Below are 24,549 nucleotides of genomic sequence, written 5' to 3'. Positions count from 1 at the left end.
GCTGGCGGTTAAATCACACACACGATAGCTCCAGCGAACCGTTTCCATGCACACGCGACACTCTTCTGTTGAGACAACAGTGTTACGCACCGGGTTCTGTATGTCTGCTGCGTGTACATGTTTTAGGCCGACACTCACTTGCCCAAAGCCCCGATGCTGCGTCCCACTCCGAGCCACCAGGGGGCGTAGCAACAGGAACATGAAACAGGCAAATATATTTCCATAATTGAGTATTTCTTGTCTTGGCTTCTCCTTTTTTTCCAGGTGCCTCACTCACCGTAAAGCTCGACCTGAATGCTGTCATTGACCTGGATCCAGTTATTCAAATCATAGCACAAGGAAAGGAGGGTGAGGACATTTGGAAGTCAAATCTCTGCTGACATAACTGGAGCCGTAATAAAAGTCTACAGACTGCAGACACACACGCATACACACACACACACACACGCACACACTCACTTGAAATCCGCTCAGCTCTGAAGGAAAGGGAAGATGTAAAACCCTGGTGGGTGTCAGTGTGAAAGAGAAAGACAGGACTTTGGGCCGGTGAAGATCTCAGAAGGAATCACAGGACTGATATTACTCTATATGTCTCCGCTGTGCGAGGGGAAGGGGCGTGCAATCGCCTGGAACAAAGCTGTGGCAGGAAAAAAAAGAAGATATGATCAACTTGTGTGCCATTCAGCTCCATTAAAAACAAATTTGCCTCTTTTCTAGGGCTCAAACGTAATGATGCGTTGGCTGCGTCGTGGAGGTTCAAAGACTGTAACTAAAACGGGCTGCACTCATCTGCAACGTGCCATTAAGGGTGAAATACTGAAATGCACTCGAGGCCTCCAGGCATGTTTGTATTTAATTATAGGAAGGCACAAGCATTTCTTAGGAGCGTAATTCTTTCGTTATTTTCATGGTTTTGTTTCGACCGCAGTGGGAAAGTCGGCTGAGTACACAATGATATGCTGCCCGTGTGTTGGCCTGGATATTCCCTGCTGGTCATGGTAAACACAGTAATTGGGGGCTGCCGTCCCTGATACTTTTTAGTGTCATAAAAGTGATAATTTGCTCCTGTATAACAGGTCAGTGTGGTAAACACTGGTAGTTCATATGAAGAGCAGCCCATATGGTTCTGCATGGGGACATTGTGGTTGTTTTCTTCAGAAATCAAATGGAATAATTTGGCCAGGACACTGTGAAAGATGTTTAATCTCAGTGAGGTATGATTATTCTGACAAAGTTATACATTCAACAAACATGAAAGCACTACATTTCATCATGAATCATCCGCTGTTAATTTACGCTGAGTTACGTTTTTTCCCCACAAAAAGATTGGTTGGAAGCCCTCTGGTTAAATCTGAGCTTATCCTGCATTAGATCAGCTTTACAATCAGTGAAGGTGAACTGTGGCTTCCTGCTGTTGCTTTTGAAAACGCCAAATGACTCATTATTTACAAGAGTTAACCACAAAATGCGTGCATGCACACGTTGCAGGAAATGCTTTACTGAGACACCCAAACACCCATGCCCTGTTTGAAACCTATTCTTTGAGTTGCACTGATGTTTATTTTATTTTTTTACATTATTATATCAAAGAGGATTTCGGGGAAGTATGTAATAGTGTGTTTCTTGCTCCAAATCCAAGGCCGACCTCGTGCATTCTCTCCCTCTTGCAGGAAATTGATCTCTTGAGTCTGTCAGGCAGCTATGAGAGGACCGCGAGCCTCGGCGTCTTGTTACCGCTCACAGGTGCGGCACGCTGACAAGCCCACGATGACAGCCCAGCCGAGCCAAGGTGAGTGTGCGTGTCTGTGTGTCTATAATGTGCACATGAGCGCGCTTGTATGTGTGTTTCCCCCCCCGGGCCTGAAGACAGAAATTTGTCAATGGCTGCAGAGATTGCGGCATGCCTGGGATTCCTCCAGATTCCAAACACTCAGCGACATGACAGAGAGGCATATGCGAGAGCAGCCAAAGCTATCCCCTCTGCGACGGGCACAGGTGCAATATTTCACAAGATAAAGGCTCCTCTGTTTGGAGGAGCGCGCTGCTTTACGGCCGTGATACATGGGGCCTATTTAGAGGCACCGGGGGCCGGCAGCTTTGGGATGCTGATGTGCAAAATAGAAGAACATCGGGACGGATAACACTGAGGGCTGCAAAGCTGTAAGGAAGGGAACAAATCCCTGCATGACAGAAATGTATCAATTCATCTTCACGGGGGAGAATGATGTGGCTCGTTCAGACGGAAGATTACTAATTAACGACATTTGGAGATTGTTTCCATGAAAGTCTCAGAAAGATTGGGTCAGGCTGCAGCTCTATACTCTATTACTCCATACTCTGTGACTCCTTATGTTACTCTGTGACTCCTTATGTTACTCTGTGACTCCTTATGTTACACTGTGACTCTTTATGTTCCTCTGTAACTCTTTATGTCACTCTGTGACTCCTCACTTACATTTTAGCTTGACTTTAATGTGTAATAGCCATTTGAAATGTGTACCAAATGTTCCATAATGAATCTCTTGTAATGCTGAAGAGCATTTTGTCCTGATAAAGTCTGCGTGAGTGCGTGTTTACAGAGCTCGGCGTGCGTTCCATCTCCGAGCCGCTATAGTCCACTGCAGACAGAGATTGCCTCATTGCAGGGACCCCGAAGTTGGAGAAAACGCACTTAACATGTCATTTCACTGCGAGGCGTCTTAAGAAGCGGCGCTGCAGCTGGCACGCAGCCAGAAACAACAGAATTCCTTCAGCTTGGAATGCCTGCTTGATTAATATAGAAAACAGAGTCTTGCTTGAGCTCATTTGGTGTAGAAGTGTGGCACTTTCCTGCTAGTTAAGTTGCCTATCAAAATAACGAGGCACCTCTGCCAGGACTTGACCATTAAAGACCACAGCGCTCAAACTCGCGGCTCACTATAATCAGCTTTCAGATAGATTTGCCAATATTGGAATGCTTTAGGCAAAGGAGAAATGTATCAGAGGTGCTTCGGATAAGTCCAGGAGTCGGTCCCTCCCTTTGATGTCTCGACCGCTCGCGCTCAATCGACGTTGTGTCAAAGCGAAAGTCCAAAATCAATGCTGAAGTCTCCAAGGTCTCATGAACACACCGCCATTAACATTGATTTTCTTTTTCCTCCGCGCACTCTCACACCAACACTGGATGAATAACATGCATGGAGGGCTTGCCCCTTAGGAATTTTGTGTGTGCGTGTGTGTGTGTTTGTGTTTGTTTGCCCAAAGAGGAAGTTCCTGTGGTGAGACGGCCCTAAGCTGAACACACACACACCACTGGAAAAGCTCTGGAAAGCAACTTCCTGTGGTCACCTGTGCTCAATGACCCTGAAGAAAGAGACCCTTACAAACCAAAACTCTCTCGCTCTCTCTAATATATATATATATATATATATATATATATATATATATATATATATATATATATATATATATATATATATACACACACACTGTACTACCTAGCCATGCTAGTAGCCGGGGCTTGGCTGTGACACACAGGGCAAGGAGGATGAATGGCGCCCTCAGAGAAGCCTTCAGTGTGCAAGAAGAGGGAGGGAGCGTTGCGAAAAAAAAATAATTCAACCCAGCAATCCTGTAAATCTCGTTGACATCTTCAAACAAGCATTTATTTTTCACTTACTTCTGCTGCAAAATAAAAAATGATATTTATATATCTTGAGTTTGTTAATAGCTTCGCGCCCGCGTCGCGTGACAATGGAGGTAATTCATGAAACACAACAGTATCTGCGTTCCATCGACAGAAAGCAGCGTGAAGCGACGGCGAGCGGCCGATTGCCGAGTCAGATTGCGTAAGTTTCCCGTTGCGGCGAAGGGCACAGCCGATGAAATGATCATGCCTACTTGAGTGTAGCTTATTGAGCGCCATTGCAGTGAGCCAGCAAGGTGTCATGTTCAAAATGGACACGTGTAGAAGAACACAGCGTGTCGCCTTGGCTTCAGCTTCCTCTCCCCCCATTTGCTCGCCACACAATCAACCGCTATTCATTCCACGTTGATGCCGGTGAGAGAACAAGTTGCAGAAAAGGGCTCCAACAGATTCACGAGTACAGTTTGGCTGTCAGGGGGTTCAAAACAATACCAAGAGAGAATACCAAGAGGCCACCATGCCAGAGTGAGACCCTGAGCCGGTCTCTCATCTTTCTCAAACTGAAGCACCGCTGCACACATGAAAGCAGTCGAGCACTATTTGTTTCACAGTCGCTGGAGGTGAGCAGCGCTGTCATTTTCGGGCCAGAAAGACGAGCGGGGACAACCGTCTGATGGTGTTACAACAACCGCAAAACACTGCTGTTCAACGAGAAAAGGCTTCAGACCTGTTTGACGCGCGACAGAGCTCGTGAGGGGTCAGAGGTTTAGAGAAACGGGGTCATTTTCAACCGCAAACTACAAATCTGGCGATATTCAGTCCAACCCGAGCCACGCAGTGGTTGCCATTGAACATCAGAGTTGCTGTTGAGTTGCATTGTGGGATGCAGCGTGACTCGTACCCGGGGAGGCCGAAAGCCCCAGCTGTGAAATCAGTCCTGTCTCTGTCCTTCAATGCTTTGGAAGGAATAGCGAGTGACATTTTGGCTCTGCAAATCCAGATTTGTGATTATTGGCACGATCCTCGAAATATTATGTGTAGAATGGCCTAAATAATAAATTAATCACCTATTCTTTACAGCTAGAGAAATTATGTATTTAGTATTTGTGTTGGCCTCTCCCGAATCCCCCAGAATCCTCTCTGTGCGAAAGAGGAAGCTACTTATCAAGAATCTGGTCTTCCTGTGCCAAGCTGAGCTTCATGTTACTGCCTCTTTAACCAACCCAATATCGTGTGTGTGTTTGTGTGTGTGTATGTCTGTGTGTGTGTGTGTGTGTGTTTGTGTGTGTGTCCCATGTGTTTCTTGGATAGAGGCGGACTGCAGCTCCTTCATGTTTAGCCTCAAACAGACACACACGTCGTCACAGACACACTCCGGCGCATATTCACACACTCACACACACACACACACACACACACACACACACACACACACACACACACACACACACACACACACCCATCACAAACAGACTGCATCTCTTTGAGGCCGGGGAGCGAGAGCAGCAAATGATCGCCGTAAAGTTTGCTGTTGCTATCGACAAAGCAGCCTCTGTTCTTCATGTTGTGCCCCCCCCCCCCACCACCACAGACGCCTTCCTCCCTCCCCCCCTCTTCCTCCCCCTCCTTTTCCTCCTCCTCCTCCTCTCACCCATTTCATGGCTTCTCCCTCCTACATCCCCTCTCTCGCCTCTTTTTCTGTCCCTCTGTTTACCCCCCCTCTACCATGCTCCATCCTCTCTCTCTCTCTCTCTCGTTCTCTCTCTTTCTCTCTCTCTTCTGTCAGCCTGCTCCCGTTCTCCCTCCGCTCTCTTCATTCAGCTCACTTCTCCTTTCGCTCCTCGCATTTCGGATGTAGGGCAGGAAAAAGGAAACAGCGCCAATATCTGTTTGTGAGGGGGAGAGCAGGGGGCTGAGACTGCGGCAAAGGGACCATTTTGTGTGTGTGTGTGTGTGTGTGTGTGTCATCAGAAAACAGATCTCAGCTCAACATTAAGCATGAATTGAGAGTCCGTATCAAATCTATAACTCTGTTTAAAAAAGATTTGGAGAGGAAAGCAGCTCACTGCAGCCGCTGATACTGATACAACCTGATGCTCACATATCTACACTCATTCTGTTTTGTTTAGCAAAAAAATAGCTCTGACATACATACACATTGATATGTGATCAGACCGTCCCTTCAGACCTATCATGATTAAAAGGTGATCTGAGGAACTTTGTTGTACAAGAAGTTTGGATCAAACAAGTAGCCTTTCGTATTATTTTGTACCTCGAAGTAGATCTCGGTTTCAAAACGGTTGGTGACCACTGATGTAGGTGATCAGGATCTTTCTATAAAAAAACAGTGACTACTGGCTTTTAATTTGGCGAGGCGCTTAAGTAATCTAGCATCTTTGGAAAAAAAAAAAAGGTGAAAAAAAGTGGAAGTAAAGAAGATGCAGACGGAGGGTGAAGTCATCGGTTGGATGCATTAATTGTTGGATCCGGGGGGATGAGCAGGGAGGAGATGCGAGGTCAGAATGTAAAGTTGGAATTAGGACCCATCGCGGAGCAAATGAATGGCTCATTGTTACCACGGACAGACAGCGAGGAGGAACAATCCGGGCTTTGTGCTCGGCGTCCACCTCTCCGTCGCCCTCCTTCTCACCGAGTGCGTGCAGAGATGATAACGCTTTAGCGTGCAACGCAGAGGAAAGGATGCTAATCTTAGAAAGTAGCAGTAAATAGACGTTGTTTATTCTGACCCTGCATGACAAGTTTAAAATATTTGTCTTTATTTTTATTAAGTTGAGCAAGCGCAGCATTATCCACAAAAAGCACTTGTACTTGAACACTTGATTGACATTTACACCCTCAAAAGGACGTGCATTGATAACTTGTGTGTGCACGCGTTTATTTGTCCAGTAATATGAATTGTCGTGAGACTGAGGCTCTGTTTGAAATCAGTAGAGGGGAGAATAGGACAGGCAGGTGGCTCTTATCTCTGGCATGCCTCAGCACAGGGACACTCGCTGCATTGTATTCTCCCTTTCTCTCTCTCACACACACACACACACACACACACACACACACACACACACACACACACACACACTCGAGCACAGGCCGGTTGGCTCGGTACCAACCATCTGCTGCAGAGGACAGGAGCCGTTCACTCTTCAGGGTGATGTATGGTGTCTGGCTGCTACTTGCCACCTCACCCAGCAGTCACAAGTTCAACACTTCATCATATGCGGCCAGAAGTGGGTCAAACTCCAGCTTTGAGCCTCGCAGATCAGGACTTTGTCTGCTCAGGGAGAACATGTAGACCAGGGTGGGCAAACTACGGCCTGCGGGCCGCATACGGCCTATTGGGCGTTTTAATCTTCTTTGTGTTTTCGACATAGAACTTTTTTTCACTTTTTTTTAAAGTATCACGATTTCACTCTTTTTTCTTGTAAATATGACACAAATATTATCAAAATGATTTTCTCCCTTTGCTCTTGTCTTTATATGAGGTTTTTAGCATTTAAAAAATAAAGGCTTTTTTAAGTTTTCGACATACTCTTTTTTCACTTTTTTGGATGTTGAAAAAAGTGTTTAACAAAATTACTAAAAACATAATAGACTATTTTTAAAAACTTTAAAAAGTTAAATTGAAGTTAAAAAACTTAAAAATGTTATAAAGATACTGTTACCTATACTGTACATTTAACTCTTACATGAGCAACAAGTTTATTTTAAGTACTTTAACTTAAAAAACTTACATTTTAAAAATTTAACTTTAAAAATTTTTTTACTTTAAGTTTTTAAAATTTAACTTTTTTAAGTTTTTAAAATCTAAGCAACCGTCAGGCCTCTCCTCCCTATTGACATATTAATAAGTGGAAAATTGGGCCGGGAAATGGAGCCGGAGAAGGTTTATTCGTCCTTTCCACACTGCATAATTGCAGCCTCAAAATCCTGCCCGTAATTAATCTTTGAGAAAACTTGTCAAATTATTAATAGGTTCCTTAAGTGATGGCCCTGAAAGGAGGCCACTGTACGCGGGACGGGGGAGAGGGAGCTGTTTACTGTGAAATTACGGGGAGGTCGCTCTCCAGGAGTCCCGCGCCTCCATGTGTCAAGGCTCTCCACACATGACGGAGTTAAAAGGAATGTGGGTCTCTCCGGAAACCAGAGAGCTCAGACTCGAGACTCAAAAATGTCATCGAGTCTAAAGTGAGCCGCTCTGTGTCCAGACTAAATGGAAGGTTTTTGTCAGCGCTCCAAGCGGCCTATCTCCGATCGGAGGCGCTCATGCTCGGACGTACAGGAGGTTTCTTAACATCTCTGTTTTCCAGCACATAGGCCGCACTCTTTACGCTCGCTGGTACCCTGACGCCCCCCCCCCCCCCCCGCTCCTGGTGAACACAACAAACCATTGTTTTCTCCAACTGGCCACCTCACACCATCCACGCACTCTTGCGTCGCTATATGCGTGCGAAAGGGTTTAACTCTTATTTACACCTATCAGTCGCTCAAATGCGCCACGCAATCATGTAAATTATATCCAGGATTTACATTTGTTTTTATTTCAAACACGAAAAAGGAAGTGCTGCAGTTAGTGCACCGCTCGCCTCTTCTGAGTCGAGTTGATTACGCTGGTGTAAATGTGACTGAAGGACTCACAGTACCGCCTGCTGCACTGTGGCTCTGGATGTACTCTATAGTCACTTTCATATCACTCTCTATTGTCAGCATGGAAACTAATTACATGCTTGAGCACAGTTCTGCTTTCATGGAGAAACAAAATGAGAGCAAAGAACTCAATGAGGGAAATGACTGCACACTGAAAATAAGAAGCGAGATTAAGTTCGATGTGATGCTGAACGTCATCACTCCTCAGGCATAAAACTCCAGAAGGTTCAGTGAATACAAAGCGCAGAAGATTGCGTTTGTGTTTTAATTAGTAGAAAGAAAAAGGGGATTTTTTTTTTTTACTTTTAAAATGTAATTTTTTTGCCACACTCGGCGTGTGTCTCATGACACAGACAGCATGCGCGTAAGTGAATGTCCAGCTTGAGTTTTGATCCAGCAGCAGGAGGGAACTTAAACGTTTAAGACAGAAACTAACACGAGTATTTAGAAGAGATTCACCAATTGTGCATACAGCCACATACGTCACATGAATTTGATTGGCAGCCCAGGTGGCATCCGCAGGAGAATGGTGGCAGCCGAGCTTGCGTCTCCCAGCTAATGGTGCTAACGATGCTAACAGTGCAGATTTTATTCTCTACTCAGTTAGACATTACTCCAATATGTCTTTACATAGAACATCTGTTTTTATCTGGTGTATTTATTAACATCTGTAGAACTTTTAAGGCCACATGTGCGATCACTCGCTAGCTAGCACTACTACGACCCGGACAAATAGAGGTTGACTCATTGCCGATGTACGGAGGTTGTTATGGACTCAAATCATAAGTGATTTAACAAATTCATGTAAATGCCCCTTAAGATCAAGTCAGCAACAACATTTATATTTTACAGGAGGAGAAAGAGAGGGATACTTGGACATAAAAATAACAAGAGCTAAACAATTAACAGTGATGCACAAACTTGTTTCAATGTGTCTTTGGAGACATGGATCCATTTTCTACAATTCTCTGAAAGATGTAGTAAACTTGCCAATGCAGGACAAACCCACACATTCATTATACAATATGTGGAGAGGTCTTCACATCCCATTGAGAAATTCCTCATTCTTCTAAAGAGATAACCTTCAGGCCACGTTGGAGGTTTCACATTTGTGGGAAATGCCCCCTCCAATACAACCCGTGTGCATGTGTGTGCGTGCCGTCTGGTGAAATGTCTCGGCCCCGCGTTTGACGTCCGACAACAGACAGGTATGTGTCCTGGAAGCCACTCCAAGCCCATTCTTCCTGTCCGTACGAAAGACGCCCCGAGGCCCTACAGTTTGGAGTGGCTCCTGAATGAAGGAGGCCTGTGTGTACATGCCAGAGCCACACACATACGCGCACGAAAAAGCCGAACACACACCAGCCATTCTGTTCTTCTTCGTGCCCACGTGAGAAGCGGCGCTGCCTCGTGCCAGAGAGATTACATGCTTCCTCACCTCGAGCCCACGGGGGTTTCAAACCGCTGCTCTGCCGTCGCGGGTCAGCGGAGGGTTCAGTGGCGGAGACGAGTCAAAATCATACCCATGCAATCAGCAGAAGCTTTAAAAGGAACAGTTCAACGTTTTGGGGGGGCGAGATCCAAACGAGGAGATCAAAGTACACCGAGCCGGAGCCTCATAATAACTTTTATTGCATCGGCAGCTCGTCGAAGCTCGTCCGTACATGGAAAGTCTTTTTATCGCTGATCAGCTGTATTTAAATGTGATTAATTTCCATCCTGATCTGATCTCAAGCGTGAGTAGGTGGCTATCAGACCACAAGTCGTCAAGCAATGGTTCCAGCACGCAGCTCGCCGTGAAAAAATATGAGATGTGTACGAATTAAACCTACTAGATATGACGCGCTAATGAGTCAAATTTCAAGTCTTCCTCCTGTTTCCAATCAACGCTAAGCTAAGCTAATTAAAGCACAGACATGAGAGTGCTATCAATCTTCTCATCTGAAAGCCAATGCGCATATTTTACAAAATGTTGTTGTTGATTTGGTCGAATGTTTTGAGTCCATACACATTGTCAGGCCAAATGTGTTACTTTAAGTCATTTGATTGATCACTGCATTGTCTTTAGTTCTCAAACCATTCAATTTGGCACGCATGCTTTTTTTCTTCTTTTCTTTTAGTGGCCAAGGCGAGCCGTCGGCTATCAATAGAAACACACACACACACACACACACACCGGAAAGCTGCTGGATGAGCACGGTGAAGCAGACACACACACACACTGGGCAGTAGCTAGGCAGCCGAGGCCCTCAGACACGCTGTTGACAGAGATTATCAGCACAGTTCCGCCCGGCTGCCTTTCTCTCCCTCGCATGTGACAGAGTTTGCTCTGGGCTCGGACCAGACCCCGACCAGGCTCCACCTGGTCCGACGGGGAAACGGGGAGCGAGGATGAGGAGAATGAGCTCGGAGACGGGAGAGGGCCTCATAAAGGGGGGGAAACCGTTTTTAGCGGACCGGAAGGGAGTTATGTAAATGGGTCAGTCATTAAAGCCTTCTAAAAGAGAGAGGAGGCCAGATTGGGGCCGGGGGCAGGCGGGTAGGCAAGTAGGGAACATAAACCCATTATGTGAATGGGCTTCTCTGTTCAACTCCTCGTTCTGTTTCCCTCTTTTTTATTTTACAGTCTTTATTAATTAAAGGCTAAAACCAACTGTAGGTGTCCACTTCCCAGCGTTTTCTTGACGCTGTCATTACAGTATATCAGGCAGCAGTGAGGCTGTCACTTGACTCGTGCTGTCAGTGCCTCTGTGTTAGTTACTCTGGTGTTTGCATCAAAGATGAAGCACACACACACGTGCGCCGACAACATCGAACATCTCCTGTGAAATCTGCAGCGCCCCACGATATATAATACAGCACATATTTGGCCGCAAGCTGCCGTGATGAAGAGAAGAGGAAGGGAGAGACAGAGGAAGAGGGGGGGTGGCAACATCCTGTGTCAGATGTGACACCTATCCAAACTGGTGTATAATTTAGGCCGGTAAGGAAGGAGGCAGGAGACAGCTTGTCACTTCGAGAGGGGGTTTCACAGCGAGCACATGAGGCTCCTCTCTCGGCCGGGTCGCGCTCAAGTCTGGTCTCGAGTGAGGTCATCAGTCCAGATGTCTGTGCTGGATCCCTGGTATCGATTCCCCACCCTGTAAAAAAAACAATATTGCGCTCGGCTCTAATGAAACCGCCAGGAGATGTCAAAGTCGTCCGTCACTCTGAGGTGCGGAGGGGAATTGGATCTCGATCCCTAAATTATTATAGTTTTTTCCTGTAATAAAGATCGGCGCCCGCAGGAGCGTGAAGATCACAGGAGCCTTGTGCACCCTTAATGCGAGGCCCTTAACCCGTCGCATCTCCACTGGAGCCAAACCTGGACATGAAGCCTGTGGCGTTGGCTCAGCAGCTCCCATAGGGGAGGGCAACGTGGGCGGCTGGTGCCTCCCTGTGGTAAAACACCGACATGTTACCGTCTTGCAACCTTCCATCAGATACATGTTTGCCACCTTGCTTCCTGATATTGATCCTGATAAGAGGATGCAAGTTTTAAACACATTCGCCACCTCAATGTTTGGTGCAGTCTCGAGGTGACAGAGAGCCACTTGAGGAATCTGTAAATTTTTCTTCTCACGTAAAACCAAAAGCTTTTGGACGTTAACACGTGGAAGCGAAGAGGGTCTAAGTTGATAGCTAGAGGCACTTGTGTGTGGGTGTGTGTGTGTGTGTGTGTGTGGACACACTCGTGTGTGTGTGGACACATTGATCTAGCAGCGAGGAAAAAGCACTCCCCGAGCAGCGCTAAAGAGCCTCTGGCTTATATTTGTCAAGCCCCTTCCGAGCGGGGCCACTGATTTCGGATCAGTGGTTAGGCCACGCCACCATTTAAACTTCAATAAAGCTCCACGAGTTAAATGGGTCACAAATCACCACAAATCAAAACTGGCTGCTGGGAAGACTAGATCATAAAATTATTAATAAAAGTCCAATCCACAATGAAACAGGAGTTATGTAATGCAGTGAGAAAAGAGGCGTTGAATCTATATTTTATTATACTTTGACTTTTACATTTTACACATATAATAATAACAATTATAATGAAGAGGACATATGACATATTCAACATTAATGATCTGGCCCTGCACTTAATATTAATGAAGCCTCTGGCTTCAGCTGAGGAGTCCCTTTGCCTCAAAACTCATGAAACTTACATTTAACATGAAGGGCTTTATTTTTCAAATGACAGAAGCTAAGTCAATAAAAAAAATGAATAATACAAAATAAAGGATCCTTATGGTGGTGAGATGAGACGAGTCGTCATGACTTGTCATGAACAGAAACTCACAGACGCACATGAAGAAGGCAACGCCGGAGTTGGACCGAGGTTTTTCCTCAAGGACCTCGGCTCAGATAAAGAAAGTGTGGACTCAGGCTCCTCCATGTAGAAAACTTATGTAACACACTGCAATGTAACAAGCAGCCGTTAGCGCCATCTAGTGGACGGAATCAATCAATGCAGCCGAACCTCACTTGCACTGACTTCCAGTGCTTTGAGCTATGTTTCTGTCTTTATTGAACTGTGGTGAAGGCCGGAGATCACACAATGTGTGTGTAGGTTGGGGATCCACCAGAAGCACTCTCGCTAGCTGGAGTTACAGTCAAGGAATATAATATCCAGAACTAGAGCGTGTTTTCTAGAGGTAATTATCACCTGAAACCAAGAAGAAATCCAACATTACACTTGATTGATCATCTTGGACCAAAAGAAAACCCGGTTTGGATGCCATCTGTTTTTTTCCTTCATTTATTTACAAACAAAGAAATGTCATCGTACTAGATTAATCCTAATATTAGTGGATAAATCATGCAGCTGAGCTTTAATTCATTGACAGACCTTGATATTGCTGAAAGAGGCTTTAGTTGGATATGAGCAGAGGCAAAACAAGAAGAAACGAGCTGAGCAATACTTAAGTTGTCAGTTTATGCTAAAAAGCAATAAAACAAGACACACACAGTAACATGTTCATTTCTTTTAAATAAAAAAAGAAGTGCAAAAAGGCAAATTTGGGATGATTAGGAATTCCAGTTGTAGAACTTGTATGGCTAAGATAACGTGATTTCTTCTTCTCTGTTTCCCTGTCCACCATATCAAGTTAAGCAGATTAACAAATCATACTATACAGAAGTTCTTCAAAGTGCAATATTATGAATTGGCATAAGCTGGTATGTACATTTCATGGATGACAAAAAAAAAAGAATCAAAGCATGTTTTCCTTTGTCCCCTGCCCCCTCCCTCCGGGAGCCTCTTATTGCATTTTCCTCCGATTAAAAATCATTTTGTTGGCACGGAGCCCTCTGGGATTAACCTCATCTCCATCGACACTTAATCTACGGTCACAGGTCTTCACAACTGTTGTAGGTTTATCGCGAGGAACTACATTGCATACAACTCTTTTTGCTCCAAAGAGTTTTACTCTCGATCCACGTTGGTCCGAGCCTCTGGGCCACTTTACTGCTCGGGGCCGGAGTCGTGGTGTGTTCTACAAGCACCAAGGAGGACGTATTTTGGCAAAATCTTTTGGTGTATATCATGTTTCACAGATCTGTTGTGATGAACTGAACCCTGGGAAGGTGACACGTGTTTCACTGGAACTTATGGCGAGGAACAGTTGATTACGTTTTGTAGTTTGGCAGATGCTTTTTTTGTCTTTGATGCCGACTCTCTGTGACGAAGAGCGCACAGGTAAAAATGTGTTGTTTAGGGGCGAGTTCAAAAGTTCCCAAAGGTCATACATATCTACATTTAACAGATTGGTTGACTCAAAAGGACATTAAGAAAAGATTCTCCGTGATTGGCTGTGCGTTTGGTTTCGAAACACTAAAAGCGTCGGGGCCGGTGATATGTGAACTGATGGACGCACGTCTGCCATCTTTCCCCTCCGGCCTCCAGGCTATTCTAAAACGGGGTGAGGGACCAAGTAGAAGTGAAGGGTGCAAAAAAAATGCTACATCACGGTTTATCAAAGTTAAGACTTGTTGTTCAACACACCCTTCGGCTTGGAGAACGAGGAGAAAAGGGGGGCAGGGTTAGCGCTAAAAAGAAAAACGGCTCGGAGGCGCTTCGTAAAGTGCAACAGGTCAGACGGGACGCAAAGCTGCAGGGAGAAGGGGGAGGGATTTGAATATCAGACGCTCGAGAATAGCTTTCAGCCAATTATTCGCTATTTCTAAAAACTCCAAACATTTATAGACAGACCATCACACTGATGAGCCTTGTTAGTTCACTCAGAGATAGCGAGACCCTCAAGAAATGAGCAACAGTAGCGTTTGTGTTTCCTTCATTTAAGACGCTCCGTTGAGATCGCTTCATTGTGCTTTGACGTCCCGCCCATTTTTGGTCGGCTGAATTTGCCTCAGGTGACGACAGATGTGTACCTCGAAAGCCCCCACTCATTCAGGGACATGATACGTACGTGGTACCGCTTCTTCAAACCGTGTTTGAGCTTTGAATCAAAGGAAAAATGAAAAACAGATTAAAAAAACAAAGCCAGAAAGAGATCTAATCATCAGAGACGTTTTTTTTTGTTCACACCGCCGTTCAGAAGTTGAGAGTGAGCCGTGTTATGCTTTTAATGAGACAATTTCTCCCGACGCCTTTCCTTCCCCATCTCCTCTCTTCGCTGCAGGGCTGGTCGCTCAGGTCATTCGAGGCGGGGGAAGGGGTGGGGATGTTGCGTCGGTAAGGAATGGCGATGCTGTAGCAACCTGTGGGAAAACAATCATTAGGCCGAGCAGCAATATAGTGCTTTATTTGTGTTTCCTTCAAAAGGGAGAGTTTGCTGTACCTTTCAGTAGAGGAAGAAGAGGCGCGTTCTGTGAGACGTGGCCATGTTCTCGGACATGTTACGGACTTTAAGATAGTTCACGAAGCCCCTGAAGAACAGCAGGATACCTGTGGAGGGAAAGCGCAGCTCGCTTCAACAACAGCTCTCCAGCTGAGAGGCGGCCAAAAGAGGAGACATTTAACGCTGCGACGGAGACTCACCGAGCAACAGGAAGATCCACCAGAGCCAGTACTGGCCGTTGAAGTAACCGGTGAAGTAGTCGGAGAACTGGAGACGAAGAGCAAGCGCTTTCAGCAATTTGTATCTCCATGATTTGATATTAGAAGATATGAAAGCAGCTGCGAACGTACCCTGACGATAAGAATCCACTTGACGAGGGAGAGGCCGAAGCCGCAGATGGCGCCGTAGCGCCCCGCGATGGTGTTGGTCAGACAGAAGGACAGGCAGAAGCCGATCCAGTTGAACAGGAAGGCCACTAAGGGGTGGGAGACGCTTTGTCAGTCTGATAGTGTGTTGATACGCAACACATGACAAAATAACAACCGTGTCTCCGGTCCTCTCTCTTGAAGGACTTACTGAAAAAGGCCAACATGAAGATTCCGTCGTTGCCAACTCGAAGCTGATCGGCGTCGCTGAAATCATCTCTGGGAGGGAACTCATCATCCTGGACGCGCACACAAATAAAACCCCGTCAGTCAAACAGCGACAGACACAAACTGGCAGGCGCCGACACTCGGCATCTTGATAAGCATCTCATCTGTCTGTAACCCAGGTCTGGACCTGGAATGCTTCAAAGGAGAAAAAATAAAAAGGAGCTGATGGGACTAAAGAGAAATGACAAGTGAGCGCTTTGTCCTCACCCGTGGCATCACATCCACAGTGGAGGTCGCCATGGCGGCCGCCTTGGCCTTCTCCGCCTCGTCGTACGTCGGCAGCGAAGTGGCGACGCTGTAGGGCGGAGGGACCGGGAAGTCGCCTCGGTAGCTCGCCTCTGTGGGGAGGAACAGACGAGGAGACTCTGTTACAAGGCCGCACGAGCTGAGCAGCTGCTAATGATTGCGGTAACGCCGTCATGGAAATCCCCGCTGACACAGGAGTTTCGGGCCGACCACAGGTCGCCACGAAACTGCAGCTGTGGCTATTTCAGGAAGCTCACAACCACACTTTGGAAAACTCAAGAAGGAAGTGTGCATACCTGGTGCAGCGGTTGCTCCCAGGTCGATGGAGGCGTAAGGAGGCGGGGGTGCGTCCGCCTCCCCCTGGGTCGTCGACCCCGACGCTTCCCCCTCTACGGCGGCGGGCGCCTGGCTGTACTCGGCCTGGCTCTGATCCTGGCTGGACGAACCGGCCGCCTGCGCAGAAGTGCACGGCTGCTGCTCGCTGGTGGAGGCCTCTGAAGAGTCATCCTCATTGTGCAGCTGGAGGAGAGGATGAGACGGTGCGGAAGGGGGGTGAGAGGAATCGGCACGAGCAGATCAGCTGATCAGTCAGCCAAAAAACAGTGTGGCTGCTGGAGGGCATGTTTGTCGCCGTGCAGATTTCTAAAACTGGTGTCAATCATGTGTTTTCTGCCAAACAAGTATAACTGTGTCAAGAAGAGCATAAAACATAATTTTATAGTCTGACATCAGTTTTCTGACAGCAGCAACAACATCAAGTAGTTATGTAACAAGAGGAGATTGCAATTGTTTTTTATCTTAAGAAGAAGATCAACATAGAAACAATTCCAAGCTCCTAAAAAAATTTTCGGGAGACGTTTTGTCGGTCAGCACATTTTCAGCATTCGCTGCTCGCCCGCCGGTAACGTTTCCTACTGCCTGCCGCATTCAAAAAAATATAAAATAAAAGCGCTAAACCGGGAGGCTTTTATTGGTAAGCCGCCGTCGAATTTCCAACGCCAGATTCCGACTTCAAACAAGATCAACTACCATTTGGAAGTATGAGCTGGGGGAAAAAAACCGCCCGGGGAGCATACCCCTGATGTCGTCCCTCAGCAGAATGTTTGACGCTGTAAGCACTGAGACGCGAGACTCCATCGGCATGTCAACAGAGGGAAGGTCTCCGGGGAACTGATACACATGTAATCAGTTAATGAGGACAGCCGGGAGTCAGCAACATTCCTGGGAGCGTTTATTTCTTCGCCAGGCGATTGAGCCGAGCGCCGTCTGAAATTACAGCGGGGCAATGGGAACAGGACGGCTGGTGGGGGATCCGGATGGGCCCTTGAGGAACTTGAGTTCCACTCGCTCTGAGGCGTGAAACTAATTTTCCAACAACAAAAGTGAAACGGATAAGTGTCGGCTGTTAAGGGTCGATTTCTGGTGCACAATGTCCGAGTGGGGCTGAAACAGGATACCGATGTATTGAACAGCACAACCCAAAACGATTAGGCTAAATACCTCCATGGAGTTTGCAGTTTCGGTCCTATTTATTTTCATTATATTCATGAGGTACAACTTCAGTTTATAATCATGTGTTAGAGAGAAGATCAGCGAATAATTTTTTCGAAGCAACATTTTTCCACAAAGTAATGGCCATGTCTCTTTGTGGTGGTAAAACACCACCGCAAGCTCGGAAACGCCCTTTTAATAACAGTTTACAGCGTACCGATAACTAAAGAAACGTCTCGGGTGACTAATACCAACAGAGCTCAAGTATCTACTGCCCTTTCAAAAGAGAGAGAGAGAAATGAAGGGAACGTCTTTATCAGCATGCCGATAAACTTCTCAGAAACAATCCTTGAATTGAATTCAACCATTGAGTGAGTGGATGAGGATGACTGATTTCTGGCTCTGAATCAAGGGCAAAGCATAACCCCCCCCCCACACACACACACACACACACACACACACACACACACACACACACACACACACACAGGGAATTACGTAAGATCTTAACAAAATAGCCACGAGCCTCCTCCTGTTTCCAAATATACCCAGAAACTCACGCAGGTGTACTCTGAGCAGGAAGAACCTGGACTTGAACAAATCTGCATGTTTTTTTTGTTGTTGTTTTAACTTTTTTTTAAAGGCAATATGTGAGGGCGGGATGGAAATGTTGCACGTGTTATGTGGAAACCACAACATCGGGTAATCTTTGAAACAGTTTGACCTCAATGTGTGCAAATGTGCATAGTACCTGTTCATAAATACACTTTAACCAAACATTGACTGAAAGTGGATCGTGGTCACGATCTGCACTTTGTTCAGGATTGAAATGTTTGCCTTGGACTCGCACTGAAGGAAGGGGATTACCACTGGCACAGGCACCAGGAGCACAAAGCGGACTTCACCCCCAAAAGATGCTTAACATTCATAAGCAGTGTGTCTGCTGGTGGAGATGTAAAACACAGTCAAACCTTGGTGACTTAAGCTAGTTAGCGAACCCGTCACTGCCACGCGCCCTTTGCCTCATAAAGTCAGCTAGTTAGCTAGTTTACGCTCGTGTTAACGGACACGTCGCTTTAACGCCGGTTGTGTTTCGCAGGTATATGCGCCGGAGAGGCGGTCCTCTGGGGGTGTGACGCGGTTTACCACGGGGTCAACTTCCACGGCCTCCGGGAGAACTCTCTCCGGCTGACTGCTAGCTAGCTGACGTTAGCCGATGCGGAAGCGCTCGAGAGGCCGGATGTCACAACAAAAAACACATTAATGCGATTAAATTAAACCTTAACACAACCGGTCAGGGACATAACATATTGGCCGCGTTTATGTCGACGTTTATGTTACATAGCGCGTTCCAGTTTAATAGTAATGAAAATAACAACGCCGTAGTCCTCGCGAGGCCCCGTTTCCAGTGACAGGCTGTGAAACGGTGTATTGATCCCCGTCTGTCCGCACTCACCACTTGGTAGCGGCTTGCTGGGTCCATCCCGGAAAGATTCAGCTGGCGAGCGAGCCAGCCGATCTGCTGCTGTTGTTGTTGTTGTTGTTGTTGTTGTTGTTGTTGACGCTTCAACAACGTAGACTAACAGGATACGGACCGATGACAGAAATGGCTGCAATCTACAGCGCACTCGCTACGGGGAAACACTGCCGTTTGGAATAAAACGTTGATCAACAGTCGAGCTGCTCGTGTAATCTCCCACTTCCTTTATATATTTCAAAATAAAATACATACGAAGCTTTTCTAAAATATTGAATCTCCAAAGTAATATTCAATTAGTACTAACACCAGGAGCTGCTTTAACAGTGTTGTGATATTATGATGTATATAATTAGCAATATAGTGCCAGTTTGAACTAATGTATGTGCATTACTCTCGGTATGTATAATGCATCATATTTTATAATCTGATCATAAAGTCTGAATGTAAAACTTTTAATCGTAAACCACACTTCATCATAGATACCATATTGCTCTCTAAAAATGCAGTTAAGTGGCCTAAAGTGGAAATAATTAAGTGAAGTACAAGTACCTCTTATAATGTATGCATTTAAGTGCAGTACTTGAGTAAATGTACTTGAGTACGTTCTACCACTTATTATTTTGTAGTACTTAGCATGTTGGATGTTCTCTGTTGAATTCTTAGGTACAATATTTTTGGTGTTCTCATCTATGGGAGAGAACAATACCGAATACAAATTTTAAGATGTTTTATTTTGAAGACCGAGTCGCCTTATTTCCGTATTGTAGTCTGACGCTAGCTAACTTGACGGTGAGGGCTGTTTACGGAATTCCACGGATTGAGAAAAACGTGATGACGCAAAGAGAATTGTGAATAAACGGGCCACTGGGTGGAGCCAAAGCGCACTTACGTAACTGAACCGCCGCCAGCTGCTGCCATCGCAATAGAAATCTTGAAGATAATTTGACATGCCTCATTTTTTTCCAAAGAAACAATAATGACCACGAAGTTAACTTAGTTAGATTTGATAACAAATAGCTATAACTCATGCTGTAACAAAGATGGAACTAAACGTGTTTTCTGGAGTTTCCTACCACATCACAAGGTCTTCATCGAGTTTAACTTCTGCGTTATTTTTCTCAAGACAGATGGACAAACAGCTCCTGTTTGCGCGAGATGCACGCGCTCCTTCTGCAACATCCTCCAGAAGTCAAACCTCTGTTGCAAATTATAACACACAGATTTCTTCAAACAAACTTTTTTGACCTTTAGCATTGCAGCGTTAGAGGTGGTGAAACAATGAGGCCCTGACGCCCCCCGGCTCTTTGTAACAACTCTCTCCTACAGAGAATCACTTTGTGGTAGTGAGTGTACTGGAGGGGGATTGCTCTCTGCAATATGTTGCCAACATTAACAGCTCTCTGTCAAAAAGAAACAACTCAGGCAACATATTGCAGCTGGCTTGTGTCTATTTGTTTATAATACACATACACATATATATATATATATTTTTGAGGCGGGTTGGCGTCTCTATCTCATGTTGAAGTTTACTCCGTTATGTGTTCTCGCCTCTGGGCTAATCCTGGATCAGCGTTGCAGTGGATCAGCGCACAATGGGCTCTTGGTACGTGTATGAATGCGAGCGTTGGAGGTTTCAAGGGTGGAGCACAAAGAGGTCCCGACACGGGCCGACTTTAAAGGGACCGTCGGGGTTATGGGGACATGATCTGTCACAAGTCACCGCAACTTGGTTTTCTCTTTTGGGATAACGCAGTAATGTCATGATGATCGGACAACCTGAAGGCCAACAATGCCTTAATGCATTGCTCATAGGCCATTTTCCTTACAAATACTATTTTCAACTATCCGGCGTTGTGTATTCTTTTAGCAAGATGCCAATTAAGGCCTCTGAAACCAAAGGAATGCGGATACTATATCCAAAGCGACCGGACGATGCTCCTGCAGTCCTATCATGCTCAATCCATCGCATTAACGCACTTAACCATTCCTTCGATTGGGCCAAGGCCGGGTAAAGCCACCCCCCGAAACCAGCTGGGGAAACACGGCGAGGCATTGATAAAAGGCTCTTCTTGAATTAAATATTAATCCCGCTGGCTAAGAAGGGGATTACTGTCGTACACGTATCAGTTAGGCAGCTCATGCTGAGACAGAGAGGGAAGCAGAGAGGTTAGGACAAAAAGGTGTGGGGCGGGATGCAGAATGAAACAGGTGCAGCGCCCTGCCACATGGAGCGCGTTCCCCTTTTGCAGGGCGGCGGCATTAACCGCATTAAGGTTTAATATGTAGCGCTGTGATGATCGATGAGTTCCTGTCTGCACCTTTTTTTTCTTTCTTCTAAAGCAGCAGACCTGCCCGAGAGAGAAAGAGGACTGGAAGTCATTTGCCCAGCTGCGGTTCGAGCACCGCTTCGAGAGCCCATAATGGCACTTAAACACATCCATCGCTGACACACACCTGCAGGAAGACACACACACACACACACACACTCACACAGTCAGGATGTTGTTACTTGGCAACATCATTTCAAGGTAAAATAGGTGCTGCAAAAACAAGGTGTTATATAAAGAAACAGTGGGTGTCTCCATCAGATGCTGCAGCTCTTCGGCGAGGCAGACTCCTTTTCTTCGGGCCCTGAAAGCTTTACTATTTGACTGGTGGTGAGGGTTTTGTTAGGGGCCGACAGGATGGTGCATTACAGGAGGAGGCATCTGTTAGTTTTTGCAAAAGGACACCGGCAGCAAATTTAATTGCCTTGCTGAGGCGTATTTTAAGTCGATTTACATTTTGTTGTGTGGGGAATTGCATTAGACGAATGGCTTCTGCAGAGGACTTCAGTGTATTTCCCAAATGCTGCGTGTACGTCGTTATTAAAAAAAGGATCATAAATCAGTCCCCACAGCATACACACTGGAGTATTGTTTGTCAGGGACCGTATGGTTAGTTAGGGTGGAGAGGAAGGGTTTAAAAGGGTGTTCATTGAGCAGATGTTCTTTGTTTCTTTTAACAATAGGTACATGACTCACTTTGACGTCCAGTCAAATCACCAGCACAAAGTATTTCAGCGAGAAACATCCAATCACTGAGCGTCGAGTTATGTGACGTGCGACTGCTACGCAAGCAGGTCTAAATCCTCCCTCCATGACAAGAGAAAGGTCACGAGGACATGGTCGGCCCAGTGGAAACTAAACATCCTCATATAAGTGCAGGTGCGTCCAATAAGCAGGAGTGGTCCAGCTAATGACTCCTTTCTGACTTTAAAAATGTATTAAATGAAGTCATTTAAAACGCCTCGGAGAAGACTTTATGACTTGGAGGCATTATTCAAGACATGCATGCTTTTTTTTCATGATCATAACATCATTAAATATGCACAAGCAAGCAACCGTTTCACAAGATATATAGACATGTTTTAAAGAACACTGAATAAACCGCACTGGCGACGTGAGATACAGGGCCGTAATTGAAAAATGTAAATAAGCAGGAACTCTGTGCATGAAATTGGCCCCTGCACAGTGCAACCTGCAAACATGGAGTAATGTAACGTGTAATTACAGGCGTCTATGGCTCTATCGACACAGGCTAAATAAAATGTCTGTTAAATAACCGTCGGTATGGAGATGCAAGCAGCTGCTAATTAGCAAGGAATGTGAAAAGTGAGAACATTAATCACACGTACACGCCTCTCTGTGTCTGCAGACGAGTGTGTGGGCGTGTGAATCTGTGATGGGGGGGTGCAGCGTTCAGTGCATGATGCTGTATGCACTCAAAGTGCCCAGCAGAGGGCAGAAAACACAAAGTTATTCTTTGAGGTATTGTATTTTTTATTCTTTTTTTTCTCACCATTGAAAACGCATATAAAATGTAAAAAAAAATATACAGTATATTTCACGCACTCTGATCGACACCCTAGTATGCTCATGCATGTTGGTGTGATGGTTAACGCTGTTGGTTGATCCACGTTCGGATGTGATCAGATCGGTTGGTCATGGAGTCAAACGTGCGTTTGATTGGTCAGACAAAGCAAAATCTTTGTCAAAATATAACACATTTACAGTTTTTCTTTAGTTTCAACAGGTTTTGTTTTGCACCCACATTGTTCTCCATGAATAAAATGTGTGGTTTTAACGCGGACGCCGACTGCACGACTTCAATACGTTTGATTAGAAGCCTGCAAACTGAATGAGACAACAGACCTGTTGGCCTTTGTGGATGTATATGGCGACATTTAAGACAAAGATACTTTTGTGTCCTTCCCTGGCAGCCAGCGCTCACTTTGTTCTGATCATAATGAGCCCAGGGAATAGAAGAGCTCCTGTGGGGTGCTGGTGGGGCGGGGAGAACAAATGGCTGATAATGTCTGAACACAGGAAATGGAAATGTCCACTCCAGAAGCAAGCTGTGTAACAAGTGATACCATCTTGTACTCTGTGTAAAAAAAAAAACAAATCCAAAAAAAAGGAGAAAAAGTCTGTTAATGTCCTCCATGCAAAATAATTCATGAAAAATATAACATTATTTGAGATGCTGATGAGTCAAGACGATGTGTGGAGTGGAAGGATTTAAATTATTCCACCACATCTGGCCTTTTTTTTCAAAGTTGGTCATTTTCGTAGAAGTTCAAAGTTTTAAAGACCTAATGACTGTGTGCAAGAAAGTCTGGTGCGGTGCACTAATTATATTTAATGTTGAGGAACTTCAGTTTGACTTGTGAATAAATGAGGCTGTCTGCACCAAATAACCTTCAACTGTTGGCCAGTAACTAACTGCATGAGGAGACAAAGGATGCTCTGATTGAAATCAGGGTTTAATTAGGTCCATTTAAAAAGTCTGCACAGGAGCCTGCTGTTCCACACCTGCCCACCAGGTGTGTTTATCACCTGACTCGTCAAACGTTGATACGCCTCACATCTCCAAACCAAAAATCACCTATTTTTCAGATCATGTCAACATAAAAGCTTGTATGGTTTACATGTTCGCCAACAGCAGTGTATCCGCACCTCAAACCAGCATTAGCGTTAGCATTATACCAGCATGTCATCAGCTGTGTTTTGTAAATAGAATAGTAAGATTCTTGGCCTGTACTTGTCGCGAGGTATTAAAAGTTGATCACCCAAACCCAAATATGAATGTAGTGTGATCTGACTGGGCCCCGCTGACATTTGAAAACAGTTTTTCAGATGGCTCCTGTGGGATAAGCGGATAAGTGTCTGGCCTCCTGTCAATAACAGCCAATTAACACATTTCCCTTCCATCGGATGATGTCGTAGAGTAAATCAAATAGCCTGACACTGCTGTATTCTCCAAAGAGCGGAAGCCAGCTGAACAACTGCGGCTGCAGAGACGCAATCACGTTCAATTAAACATTCAATTTGAGTTTTATGTTACTGCAGCAAACATGAAGCGCCACTGTACAAAAATCCTTCCTCTCTGGGTTGACAAAGCAAAACAGTGGTCAGTATTCTCTTTTATCCATGTCCAAATAGGGGGGCAGTTCTTAATGATTATTGCAGTGAGCAGATGTGACTCAAGATATGAGTGAGTTGTTTCTGGGTCATACAT

The 24,549-nt window shown here is 45.5% G+C and overlaps 1 protein-coding gene across 1 annotated transcript; it reads right to left on the bottom strand.

The window, feature by feature from the left end:
- Positions 1-13,290: 13,290 nt before the first annotated feature.
- ndfip2 (Nedd4 family interacting protein 2) lies at positions 13,291-19,182 on the bottom strand. Its single transcript, XM_068590676.1, has 8 exons — positions 18,967-19,182; positions 16,316-16,538; positions 15,981-16,111; positions 15,697-15,784; positions 15,471-15,595; positions 15,321-15,387; positions 15,121-15,227; positions 13,291-15,040 (listed from the first exon to the last, which is right to left on the bottom strand). The coding sequence occupies exons 1-7, from the start codon at positions 18,991-18,993 to the stop codon at positions 15,124-15,126; spliced, it is 765 nt and encodes a 254-aa protein (XP_068446777.1). The 5' UTR covers positions 18,994-19,182; the 3' UTR covers positions 13,291-15,040; positions 15,121-15,123.
- Positions 19,183-24,549: the final 5,367 nt, after the last annotated feature.

Source organism: Clinocottus analis, unplaced genomic scaffold, assembly GCF_023055335.1.
Source record: "Clinocottus analis isolate CAN_PGR_092001 unplaced genomic scaffold, fCliAna1.0.p SCAF_24, whole genome shotgun sequence".
In the NCBI taxonomy this organism is placed as follows: Eukaryota; Metazoa; Chordata; class Actinopteri; order Perciformes; family Cottidae; genus Clinocottus; species Clinocottus analis.
Note: the sequence above shows the minus strand (reverse complement) of the source record. Positions and strands in the feature narration are given on the sequence as shown.

What these genes read in the sequence shown, in the direction of transcription:
- ndfip2 (XM_068590676.1), bottom strand. Translation starts at nt 18,993, where the DNA reads ATGGACCCAGCAAGCCGCTACCAAGTG. An exon ending in CAGCAAGCCGCTACCAAGTG is followed by an intron (nt 16,539 to 18,966) that starts GTGAGTGCGGAC and finishes CCTCTCCTCCAG; the next exon opens with CTGCACAATGAGGATGACTC. An exon ending in CTTCATGTTGGCCTTTTTCA is followed by an intron (nt 15,596 to 15,696) that starts GTAAGTCCTTCA and finishes CCCACCCCTTAG; the next exon opens with TGGCCTTCCTGTTCAACTGG.